Source organism: Bison bison, unplaced genomic scaffold (genome assembly GCF_000754665.1).
Source record: "Bison bison bison isolate TAMUID 2011002044 unplaced genomic scaffold, Bison_UMD1.0 scf7180017864322, whole genome shotgun sequence".
Lineage (NCBI taxonomy): Eukaryota > Metazoa > Chordata > Mammalia > Artiodactyla > Bovidae > Bison > Bison bison.
In genome coordinates this window covers 1,331,246-1,344,053 of record NW_011494894.1, presented here as the reverse complement: position 1 = coordinate 1,344,053, position 12,808 = coordinate 1,331,246, and the positions used below count along the sequence as shown (strand labels likewise).

The 12,808-nt window shown below is 51.9% G+C and overlaps 1 protein-coding gene across 1 annotated transcript in view; it reads right to left on the bottom strand.

Moving 5' to 3' along the window:
• VASH2 (vasohibin 2) overlaps window positions 1-12,808 on the bottom strand; it is a 39,802-nt gene that overhangs the window by 9,408 nt on the left and 17,586 nt on the right. Inside the window, exons 5-6 of the mRNA XM_010853041.1 lie at window positions 8,848-9,229; window positions 6,683-6,798 (exon numbers count right to left, since the gene is read on the bottom strand). Coding sequence (XP_010851343.1) covers window positions 6,683-6,798; window positions 8,848-9,229 — 498 coding nt within the window. The remainder of the gene's footprint in view (window positions 1-6,682; window positions 6,799-8,847; window positions 9,230-12,808) is intronic.

Here is a 12,808-nt window from a genome sequence, read left to right as displayed (position 1 = left end):
CACTTGGGATCTAAAGAGAATGACTTCTTGGGGCCCATTCAAAATATCTTCCATGTAGTTAGACCAAGGACCCGAATCACTGCTCTCTGACTTCATTATGACTTCACTTAGAAATGACTTAGGGCCCCCCAGCCCCGTCGCCTGGAGGCGCCTTCATGAGCCTGGCAACTGAACGGGGCAAGAGTTTCCTCATCTGTGGCCCAGCAGTGCAAGGAGACCTCACTGGGCTGAGGAACCTCTGTGACCCTGAGGGTCTCCACGGGCGAGCAGAGCCCAGCGGAGCCGCGGACCGCCCTAGAGATGGATGACAAAGAATGGAAATCAAAGAGGAAGACAAAGGGAAGAAAAAGTCATGAGTAGCAAAGAAGAGAGGGGAAGAGACCGAGGGAGCAAAGAAGCCAGATGGGGAGAGAAGGTGTTCCCATGGACCCTGAGGGACTCTTGCCCCAGTTCAGAATGTTCTCGGGGTCACTCGAATTGGCAGGAGCTGCCTTCATGGGAACACACATAGCCCAGCCAGAAAACCACTGTCCACTCACCACCTCTCTCTCAGGTTCAGGCCATGGATCAGGAAGTCGAGACCTGGGGACTGTCAGAGATGGAGAGGACTCCATGGGGCATTCGGGGTTGTCAGTGGTGGATTGGTTTTTTATTGGGGGGCGGAAATGGTCCTGAGCTTGGCAGGACATTCACCCTCTGGGCCCCCAGGCACTCATGGGCAGCAGCATCATTATAAACCCTCCCCTTCCGCTGCACTTCTAACCCTTCTCCCCGGGGGGCGCCCTGGCCCCTGTTGAGACTCTCAGTGAGCCTGAGGCCCACTGTCCTCAAGGAGCTGGTTTTAAGTTCACAGAAGGCCTTTTCCACCTACATAGCAAGCTCTATCTGTTTACGAACCACAGGAAACAACCTGACTGCTCAGTGTGGAAGGTTCTTTAAACAGTCCCAGAGGAGCAGAGAGGAGGAGGAAGGGCTGTTGGGCAGAAGGGTGGGGTGGGAGTCCCTGTTTCTCTCTTGAAGGAGCTCTGTCTCAGCGGACACCAACAGTCACTGCCATCTGCCCTCCCACTCAGCTGACTGTCTTGACAACCCAGTGACACTTATGCTCCTTTCGAGAAGGATTATTCAGACAAGTGCAAAAATGGTGAGGAATGCAGAGCTGGTAGGAGCCCCAGCTGCAAGTTAGGGGGGGACCGGGGGACATAAAACCACTAAAATTATCCACACGCACAGACAGGGGCTGGGACCCCACAGCTGAGGAGCCTCTTGGCTGTTATGGTAACTCTCCCCTCTTGAGGCCACTCCCCAGCTTCACAGCGGCACCCGCCACATTTAGAAATGACTTGGCGGCCTTAAGTAATGCTGAAATAACAACATAGTAAGAATCACCAGCTGAGACATTACTTTGCCAACAAAGGTCCGTCTAGTCAAGGCTATGGTTTTTCCAGTGGTCATGTATGGATGTGAGAGTTGGACTGTGAAGAAAGCTGAGCGCCGAAGAATTGATGCTTTTGAATTGTGGTGTTGGAGAAGACTCTTGAGAGTCCCTTGGACTGCAAGGAGGTCCAACCAGTCCATCCTAAAGGAGATCAGTCCTGGGTGTTCATTGGAAGGACTGATACTAAAGCTGAAACTCCAATACTTTGGCCACCTCATGCAAAGAGTTGACTCACTGGAAAAGACCCTGATGCTGGGAGGGATTGGGGGCAGGAGGAGAAGGGGACGACAGAGGATGAGATGGCTGGATGGCATCACCGACTTGATGGACATGAGTTGAGTGAACTCCAGGAGTTGGTGATAGACAGGGAGGCCTGGCGTTTTGTGATTCATGGGGTCGCAAGGAGTCAGACATGACTGAGCGACTGCACTGAACTGAACTGAACAGTCACCAAACCCTTCCTGGTCCCGATCATGCTACACACTAAGAGGTCTGGAGTTTGATGGAGTTGCTGGATCGTAACTACATTTGTCACTTTCTCATTTCCTCGCCCAAAAGCCAGATTACCTGGAGAAAAGCCTGCTTGGGGAAGGCCATGGGTAGGGGTTGGGAAGCTGCTTTACTCCAGACACACCTCTAGGAACCAGGCTGTCCTGGGCCCCAGTCTGTTGCAGTGACGGAAGCTGGGATCTGGAGAGGGAGGGAGGAGCTTGGTGCTCGGTGCGTCTCGTGGTCCCCACCTCCTGCAGCCTTCATGTTACTCTCATCTCCTGCATCTCTCTTCCCTCTCTTCTTGCATGGGGGCCCCTGTCATTCCTCATCCCGCCCTGCAATCCGGAAGTCAGGATTAAGGAGGAACCGTGGAAGAGACGCTGCCATCCTTGTAACGTCTCTGTGCGTGTGTGCTAAGTCGCTTCAGTCATGTCCGACTCTTTGAGACTCCATGGATGGTAGCCTGCCAGGTTCCTCTGTCCATAGGATTCTCCTGGCAAGAATACTGGAGTGGGTTGATGTGCCCTCCTCCAGGAGATCTTCCCGACCTAAGGATCAAACCCGTGTCTCTCTCTCAAGTCTCCTGCGCAGGCAGGCAGGTTCTTTACCACCAGCACTACGTGGGAAGCCCTTGTAATGCCCCCTCCACTGTGAAACTCTAGCCAAGACACTTGCCCCCCAGATCCTCTCCTGGCCTCCAATCCCTGGGAGCAGAGAAAAGCAGCAGCGGGAGCTTCCACCACCAAGAATCACCATGGTCTTACTGGACTTGCTCACATCAGAGTGTCCACGGGAATCCACAAGCCGCCTGGGCTCCCTGGCTGGTCAGGAAACCAAGGCCACCTGATCCTGCTGTGGGCCAGAACCACCACTCCCCAAATTCTGGCCCTAGGGAAGAGTTTATGAAGACCCCTGGGAGTCAGGGCCCGGCCCAGGAGAAGGGGTGCCAGGAGGGGTCATGAGTCTCAGTGGATCCGGGGCCTGGTTGCAGCCCCTCTTCATCGTTTTGGAAAAGTCTACATTTACACTGAACCAAGAGCCATCACCTCTGTGCTCCTGGGCCTGCCTGGCTGGAGCTAGGACCAGTTCAGGGAATGAAGGGGGGATGATGGACTTGAACCACACTTCCCCACAGGTCTTCCTTCCTGATCTCTCGGTGACTACTGCCCTCTCCCCAGTCTTCCTCCCCATTCCCAGGCCCACTCCCACGCCTCGGGAGGGCAGTCAGGGGAGGGCAGGGGGCCCTGACACTGGAGGGTGGCTGTGCACTCACATCCGTGCACATCCACAGCTGTCCGCTGCAGGCACCGGCATGCTCGCTTGCCTTGGCTGCGTGACAGAGTGGCCGGAGATGAGGGCAGGGGCATGGCCTGGGCGATGACTGAGGTCGGGACTTCTCTCTCTGGCCCCCAGGAGAAGGACCCATCGGGTTCCTCCCAGGGTGACTTCAGTGGGGCCCAACCACAGGGCCACGCCAGGGCCACACCCTCTGACTTCACAACAGCAACCTCATTACCCAGGGGCCCAGGCAGGACTAGGCAGGGCTGAGTCCCTGATCCACACTCGATGGCCTCATCTGCCCCTCTCAGCAGACCCAGGACCTTCGAGACTTGATGTTCTCTTATTTTTTGAAGGTCAAGCCCCAAATTGGTTCTCCCACAATAACTGACCAGACGCTGGCTGTCCAGGTGGCATCCCTAGACCAGCAGCACCAGGATCACCGGGGACTCGTTAGAAGGGCTCCTTCTCAGGCACCGGCCCAGATCTGCTGCATCAGAACCACTGGGGGAGGGGCCAGGCAATCTGTGTTAACAAGCCCTCCTCTTAGTGCTCAAGCGTTAAAGTGAAAGTCGCTCACTCATGTCCGAGTCCTTGCAACCCCATGGACAGAGGAGCCTGTCCATGGAATTCTCCAGACAAGGATACTGGGAGTGAGGTAGCCATTCCCTTCTCCATGGGATCTTCCCGACCCAAGGATAGAACCGGGGTCTCCTGCATTGCAAGCAGATTCTTTACTGTCTGAGCCCAGGGAGGCCCTTGCGAACAGGGTTATACGACGCTTCCATCTCTCCTCAGCCAGGCCCCGTGTGCCCATTTTCCACCCTGTACTGATAAGCCTCTTCCCCACTCGCACCAGATGACTCGGGCTCCCTCACAGCAGCATCAGAGCCACATGATACATGGTGTCACCTTCCGCCTCCTCAGCGCCCCTAAGCCCTTCCGCGCTATCCTCTGCGCACAGGCGGATGCCTTCATGCTGGCCCTTTCTCCCACTCTCTATTTCTTCCTCATCTCCTATGCTGGCACTTCTCGCACACTCAGGACCCTGACATGATTTCTTCTTTTCCGCTCTCTTTCTCCTTTCTTTCCTGGCAAACTGATCCAGCTGTTGTTTCAACTGTCCCTTCCGAGTAGATGGCTCTAAAAGCAGGATCTCTATTCCCCAACACCCTTGAACTCCACATCTGCATTTTCAGCAACTTCTATGACATTCCCGCTAACCCCCACCTCCTATGTCTAAGAAGCACCTCAAAGCCCATGGTCCAAATTCAAACTCCCTTCTTCCTCCACTCAAACCAGCACCAACACCATGACCATCACCAGCCGCTTGTCATTCCAACTTTTGTTTCTATAACCAGCTTCTAAGATCGTAGGGGCTTTACCATCCCTGGGCAATCACGGTAACTTTTTGCAGTTAAAAACGTAACCTGCCTTGGACTGCAAAGCTCCTGTGGATCCAAGTAAAATGACCCCACAACAGGAATTGCCTTAAAAACCAACGATGGCCATCCTGTGCAAAAATCCAATCAGACACAATGCCTAGGGTTTCCTGGGCCCTGGATACCAGAGTCTCGAGGGGAGAGCAAGACTTTACGGACCATGCAACGTTTGCTGAAGAGTTGAGAGCTCCTCAGGAGAGGACTCAGGCCTCCGCGGGCAGTAAGCATAACCAAGCAGATTAAAGGCTACCCTCCCCGACTCCAGGGCTCACCAAATAGATTCCCATTTCGGGCGGGGCCCCTTACACTCTGCCCAATGACCCTCTGGGAAAGGCTTCCAGAGACCACAGCTGCTTTGTTCAGTGACAGTAATGAATGGCTGCTTGAATCAGAGAGGACAGACAGGTGAGCATCAGGATCAAGGGTGCTGCCCAGCATTAGGGGCAGGAATAGGGTCAGAGGCCATGTACGACAGGTCTAAAGCCACCCTGCTCCCTAAAAGGACAAACCTATGTTGAAACCACAGGGAGTTACTGCATAACACAGGGAGTTCAACGTGTCGCACAACCCAGAGGGGTGGGATGGGGTGGGAGTGGGATGAGGGGGAAGGTTCACGAAGAAGGGCACATATACTTATGGCTGATTCATGTTGTTGCATGGCAGTAGCCAACACAATATTGTAAAGCAATTATCCTCCAATTAAAACTTTTTAGAAAAAGAAAAAAGAAACCACTCTGACCTTCAGTTATAGGAGCACCCAACCCTCCCAGGTGGTCATTCCTCCCCTTTCAAACCCTGGGCTCCAGTCCCAAGACCTTCCTGGCTGTTGGTGCAGAAGCCTGGGACTGGCAGTGGGAGGCGGAACAGAGATGAACGGGAAATCTTCCCTGGAAATGACAATACTTCATCCTGTCCTGTCCTCCCCCACCACCTTCCCAGAGTCAGGAGGCCTGGGTTCTAGCCCCAGTTCTGTCGCTGGCTAACTACACGACACAGCACAAGATCTTCTGTGCCCTGGTTCCTTCCTCTGAAAAGGAAAACTGTGAAACACTCTCCCCTCCCACTACAGGAATGCTGTGACAGTAACAACATGCTGTGTACACAGCTCACCATCCACAGATCGCTCTTACACATCTTCTAACCTGAGCTTACAGCACCTTGTGAGATAGGCAAGAAAAGATTCTGATCCTCTTTGACGCACAAGGGAACTCAGACGCCCCCGAGCGCTTGCCCAGGCTGCAAGGCGAACGCGCGGACGCGCCGGGGCCCCTCTGCCCTGCACCCCTGGGCCCCCTGCATGGTGAGAACCCGTGTGACAGACACAGCAGGCCGCTGGTATTCATCAAGGCAGTATTTTTTTCCCCCCAGTGTATTTATGGCCCACGTATTTGCCGGGGGATTACCACTGGCTACTTTGGGCAGCCTCAGCATCTCCAACTGTCATATCTTAAGTGGATCACTTTGATCTAAGAAGGAGGCGAGGAGTCACCAGCTTCGAGGCTAAAACATAGGAGGGTACAGCCAGCCAAGGAGAGAGGAGAAGCCAAGCGCTGTTTCTGATGCCACCATCCACGGAGGGCAACTGCACTTTCTACCGGGCACAGAGGGCTAAGGTTCTAGTAACAGGCAAGTTCATCCCTTCTAAAGGTCTCATTTTGGGGGTGAGAGAACGTGAGCCCAGAAAGGTTGCACAACACGTCTAAGGCCCCACAGCTCCCTAAGCAGCTGAGCTGACTCCAGACCCAGGCTTCCTAACTCTAAGGCCAGGGCTCCTTCCAGGTTCTTCTCCATCTCGCAGCGTCTGGGGCTTATCTCTCCAGCCGTGTCTACATCTGACCGTCAGGAGGGTAAGAGCACTGGTGGGGGGTGACGTGCATGGGGGACCTTTGCCGTCAGAGATGTCCCCCACGCAAGAGGCCCATCTCATGGAGATCACCATTTGGTTCGAATGCCAAGCCCAGGACAACCCCACGAGTGTATGTGCTGGGCCTTGAACTGGGGAGTGGTGGGGAGAGGGAAGGATACTACTCACGACTTGTCTCGCCTGCCGAGCCGTCTCGGGGGGCTCGCCTGCCTTCTGCGGGGGGACAGGGATTTCCCCCGGCTTCTCACTTGGGTTGGAGAGTGGGCACTTGCAGGTTTCAGGATCTGGAAGAGATAGGAGGAGTCACTGCGCTGGCTCCCCAAGGACCCTCCCCGTGCCTTCCTAAAGCCCAGCATCTCAGCCCCGCCCCTCGTCATCCCATGCTGCCCAAGGCCCTGGGCTGGAAGACTTCCGGGAGGAGGGCTGAGCCACCCAGGTGCCTCTCTCATGAGGCACCTTGCTGCAACTAGAGAAAGCTGGAGTGCAGCAACCAAGACTCAGCATGACCAAAAATAAAGAAATAAATAATGAAATTATAAAAAAGTTAAAAAAAGAAAAACCAAGATGAGTGGGTCACCCTGCTGTATAATTTATCAGATTATACGGAGTCATGTTTTATCTCTGGTTTGCTTTGTGAGTTGCAAAGCCCTTGGGCATAAAATTCTGACCTGATGTCACAAGGTCACCACAGGAAGCAGAGGGGCCACTGCTCAGAGGATGGCATGATGACCCTGTGCCCCCTCCCCCTTAACTGACAGCCCAGTGCCTCAGCCTCCTGGGGCTGTTTGGTTGTTCAGTAAATTCCCCTCTTGGGAAGACAAAGTCCCATCCATGTTGCCCCAGAAGCCAGTTTGTTCTTCCCTGGATCCTTCCCCCCCACACACACGCACATATGCATGCGTGCTAAGTCACTTCAGTCATGTCTGACTCTTTGCGACCCTATGGACGGTAGCCCACCAGGCTCCTATGTCCATGGGATTCTCCAGGCAAGAATACTGGAGTGGGTTGCCGTGCCCTCCTCCAGGGATCGAACCCTCTTCTCTTGCGTCTCTGACATCTCCTGCATTGGCAGGCAGGTTCTTAGTTGCCAGTACCACCCAGGAAGCCCACACGCATGCAGAGTGGGTTCAAAGGATCAAGAATCTGCATTCCAGGGAATTCCCGGGTGGTCCAGTGGTCAGGACCCCACACTTCCACTGCAGTGGGCCTTTCGATCCCTGGTCAGGGAACTAAAATCCCACAAGTTCATGGTGTGGGTAGAAAAAAAAAAATCCCCATTCCAAGTGCTACCAAGTGAAGATGACAAGTCTCCAGGTGCTAACCACAACCAAGCCTAAATTCGGCATAATCACTTTCTCCTGTGGGCCTCGGTGTAGACACAGCCCTCAGTGACTCCACAAGCCCTGGAGGGGAAGGACAAGCAGGCATCCTGTCCCCTTGGCAGTGATGCAGTCGTTTATGAAAACTACGGCAGGACGTGTGCTCCTTTGTTTGCTACTATGACACCAGGTCAGAATTTTATGCCAAGGGCTTTACAACTCACAAAGCAAACCAGAGATAAAACATGACTCAGTATAAAACATGACTTTGCTTCAGCTGCAACACCCACATGGACTTTAGCTCTGGTTTTTAAAGTAGTAAATGCAAAGAAACTTAAAGTGTCCATGTCAAAAATCAGATCTGATAGGGCCCACTTGGGGTCTCATTGATTAGACGGCTCGTTATGTCGACCTGGCAAACAAAGAATAAATCACAGTGATCTGTGAGACTGACCAAATTGCCCAAATGGCATCCTGTTATCTCACGGGCACCTATCTTATCAAAGCTACGAGACCACCAGGTTCCAGACCTCCGGCTATGCGACCACCCCTTCAGAGAATTTTTCACTGGTGGGGTATAAGGAGGACTCCATCAGAAAGGGAGAATGCTGGTTCTCCTTAAGAGCCAGTCACCTTCTCTTTTCCCTCTAATAAATTTCCTTTTCTTGCCTGACTGCTGGGCTCACTCTCTTTTTCTCTGAAATCGCCTTACAAAATCCTTTACAAATTTTTTATTATTATTATTTTTTGGCCACACCACGTGGCATGTGGAATTTTAGTTCCCTGACCAGCAATTGAACTTGTGCTCTCTGCAGTGGAAGCTTGAAGTCTTAACCACTGGACTGTCATGGAAGTCCCCAAAATTATTTAAAAGGTGGCTAATAAACAAGATAACCTCGAGAAACTGTTGGCCATCTCAGAAACACAGGGCACATGGCAAGAGAGAGAGAGAGACAGAGAGAGGGAAAATGAAAGAAGGGTCTTGCATCTCTTATCTGCCTTCCTTGCACTGACCTTCATCCTCATGTCCCTGGCATATTTCTCCAGCTCCTTCCTTATGTCAGCCCTCAACATTTTTGAGACATTGAGGACCAGCTGCTTCCACTCGATGGGCTGGAAGCTATGAGGCTCATGGGGGACATACAGTCCGATCTTGACCTTCTTGACTGTGTGAAGATACTTCTTGTAGGAGTCTTCGAAGTCAAAGATGAGGTCACTCAGAGTCCGAAAGGTCAATGGCTTGTCCATCAGCTCAGCCCTTCGGCTCATGCCCAATGAGCCATAGCGGCCATTGCAGTAAATCCCCAGCACAACGTGGTGAAAGTAATTTCCTGAGAAGTAGGTTTTAAAGCTGATGGGGAATCGCTCGATGGAAGGCTGTCCATTCGTTAAGTATCTTAAGACAATCTGAGTCAAGGAAGAGAAAAGAGGCCTTGAAGATACCAGACCTTGCACTCCCAGGAAGGGGAAGTGGACCACAGGGCCAGGGGATCCACTCCTCTGCCTCTGAGCAGACCCAGACCTCATCTTTCCAGATCAATCCTCTTATAAAGGATTCACTCCCTATCTTTGAGATACCTGCTATCTGCTGCACACCAAACCAAATTTTACGGGACCAAGAGTGAAGACTTCCTTTCTTCTTTAGTAATTAAATAATAGAAGCTCAACCATCACAAGGTACTTTTTCTTTACCTGGTGCTCTACGGGGCATGACGAGCTATTAAAAGTCAGTTTATGCCACTGGAATGATGTTCTCAGTCATTAATTCTGACTTGGGTATGTGGGGCAGACCAGGAATCGAAGGCCTCTGCGACGGTGCGGGGAGAAATGATGACCAGAGTCAAGGCAAGGCAGTGGCGACGGAAAAGACACAGACCAGCTGACGGAAAGGGAAGGGACAGGATGGTGTCAGGATGCGCCACACCTGCACCTCGCCTGCTCCTCTCACTGGCCCTGGCACACCCATGCCAGCAGCCTTGGGTACCACCGGACAGCTGCCTGCAACACCCGACCCCCGGGCTCCCCTCAGTCCCCAGACCACTTGGTGACACAGCTCAGCCCTCTCCACGGACTGGCTCACTGGGGTCGAGCCATCCAGTCTCTGCTAACTCAGTTTGGGCTCAGCAACTCCACAGCACACAACTTCAAGTAACTGCCCCACAGACTCCAAACGCTGCAACACTGGACAAGAGGCACCACCTCCTCAGGTCTATATCCGAGTCTCTGGACGGTCCTGGTGTGGCTATGGTGACTCACAGATCCAGCTCTTCTGAAGAGAGACACTAAAAATCCAGATACACTCTGTTGTGTCTGGTGTCACCAGGCTTTGCTGGTGTCACCAGGCTTTGCTGAAGTAAGTAACAAGCCAGGCTCTTAACATGGTGGCTTGGTGCATGCATGCACACTAAGTCGCTTCAGTCATGTCCGACTCTTTGCCACCCCACGGACCGTAGCCTGCTTGGCTCCTCTGTCCATGGGATTCTCCAGGCAAGAATACTGGAGTGGGTTGCCGTGCCCTCTTCCAGGGGATCTTCCCAACCCAGGGATCAAACCCGTGTCTGTTACATCTACCTGCACTGGCAGGCGGGTTCTTTACCAGTGGTGCCACCTAGGAAGCTGGCTTGTGCACGGTAAGTATTAATACTTGCTAAGCGGGTTCAGTTCTCTACTCTCTGGGAACTTGTCTTCACCGTTTCTTATCTCTGCTCCAATTCACTTTCTACACGGCGGCCAGAATGATCTATTGAAGCCAAAATGCAGCACATCTCATTCTTTTACTTAGGTTTTCAGTGTCTCTCACTTCTCCAGGACTTAGTCCAAATCCCTCCCAAAGTCTACCATGATTCAGCCCCTGCTCACCATCCTCTGTACTGTCTCATCTCCCCCACACGCTGACCCACAGCTGATCCGTGATAACTTGGTTTTTTGTGGCTGCACAGCTTGCAGGATCTTAGTTCCCCAACTAGGAACTGAACCAGCGCCCTTGGCAGCGGAAGCACAGAGTCCTAACCCCCGGACCGCCAGGGAATTCCTGACCCGTGACATTTTTGCAGGATACACCCTGAGACCATAAAGAATCCACAGATCTATGCCCACTGCCCTCAGCACATGTATTCCCCCAGAATATGAGGTCAAATATAACTGAAAATCTTAAATGACCTTTAGACTACATCTGACTCATTGGAAAAGACTCAGATGCTGGGAAAGATTAAAGGCAAAAGGAGAAGTGGGGAGCGGAGGATGAGATGATTATAGTATCACCGACTCAACGGACATGAATTTGAGCAAACTCTGGGAGACAGTGGAGGACAGAGGAGCCTGGTGGGCTACAGTCCATGGCGTCGCAGCGTCAGACACGACTTAGTGACTGAACAACAACAAACACATTTCAAAGCTGAGACCAAAGTGACCTACGAAACTTTCAAAAAGAAACCACTACACCCACTGTACACGACCTCATGTCCCTATTTCAGTATAACTTTTTTGGCTTCCTGCAGGTCAGCCTTATAGCACAAGGGATTTAAACCTGGCAGAGATCTTTTGGGTCTCCCAAGAATCATGAGTGGTAAGGATGCTATGGACTTTCTTGCTTTCACACAGGCCACACCCTGACTGGAAGAGCCTCACTGCCTGGTTGTGATACCTTCCCTGACCTTCCTCAGTGTGGGTGAAGTCCCCGCATCCCCTGCAAGAGCTCCCAGCGCACTTGGCGCTTATTCGCCCAGCACTGTGTGTGTGTGTTTGTATCTTACGAGGGCAGGAGCTATACTTTGCATCCTGGGCCTCCCACAGGCCGAGCACACAGAAGTGTCTAGTTAATGCTTGCTGAAAGGATGAACCTTACGTTGTGAGGATACATCTTACGCTTAAAAGGACTGAACTCGACAGAGAAAGATAAACACTGGATATCACTCACTTACATGTGGAATCCAAAAACCACAACATACCTGTATACATAACAAAAAAGAAGCCAGACTCACAGGTACAGAGAAGAAACTAGTAGATACCAGTAGGGGGAAGGGACAACATAGGGATGGGAAGTGGGGAGGAACAAGCTGTCAGGTGTAAGACCGGCTCAAGAATGTATTGTACAGCACTGGGAATGGAGCCAATATTCTGTAATAACTGTAAATGGAAAGTAGCCTTTAAAATTATATTAAAATTTTTCAAATTAATTTTTTTAAAAAAAGGACTGCACAGGGTATAGGGCTAATCCAGGTACCCTTAAAAAGAAGAAGTCTTGTCGTCTGACCTCAATTTAATCACAGATGGCTCCTCTCTATAAAAATGGTTACCTGCTTTCTCTTCACTTTATCACGTGAGGTTAACTGGCAGTAAGGGAGTGAAATCACATCCTTCTGGGTCCTCTTACATAAATCCTTCCCTGCTTTCTGGGGCGAGTTCTCTGGGGCTGGAACAAGGGCACTCCTCAGTTAAGTCAGTGTAACAAACACTACTTCCTATCCCAGCCAGACTGCTAGGTAGGGCTGTGGAGTCAAGGATGAAGTACACAGCTCTTCCCTGAAAGTCTGACAGAGAGACAGACTCAACATGGACACAACACGGGGGCTTCCCTGGTGGAGCAGTGGCTAAGACTCCATGCTTCTCCTTCCAGGGGCAAGGGTTTGATCCCCAGCTGGGGAAGATCCCCATGCTACACGGTGTGGCCGAGGGGGAAAAAAAGGACACAATACCATCAGCACGGCAGTTCCTCAAGCACATTAAACACAGAATTACCGTATGACCCCGCAACCGTACTTGGGGTACACACCCAAGAGAACCAAAAGCGAGGGCTCCAACAGATACTCGCATACCAATGTCACAGCAGCGTTCTTCACAAGAGCCCCAAAGTGGAGATAACCAAAGCTCTACTCAAGCGGTGAATGGATAAACGATGTGCGGTATGTACATACGATGGAATAGCTCAGCCTTAAAAAGGAAGGACATTCTAGCATACGCTACAACAGGAAAGAAA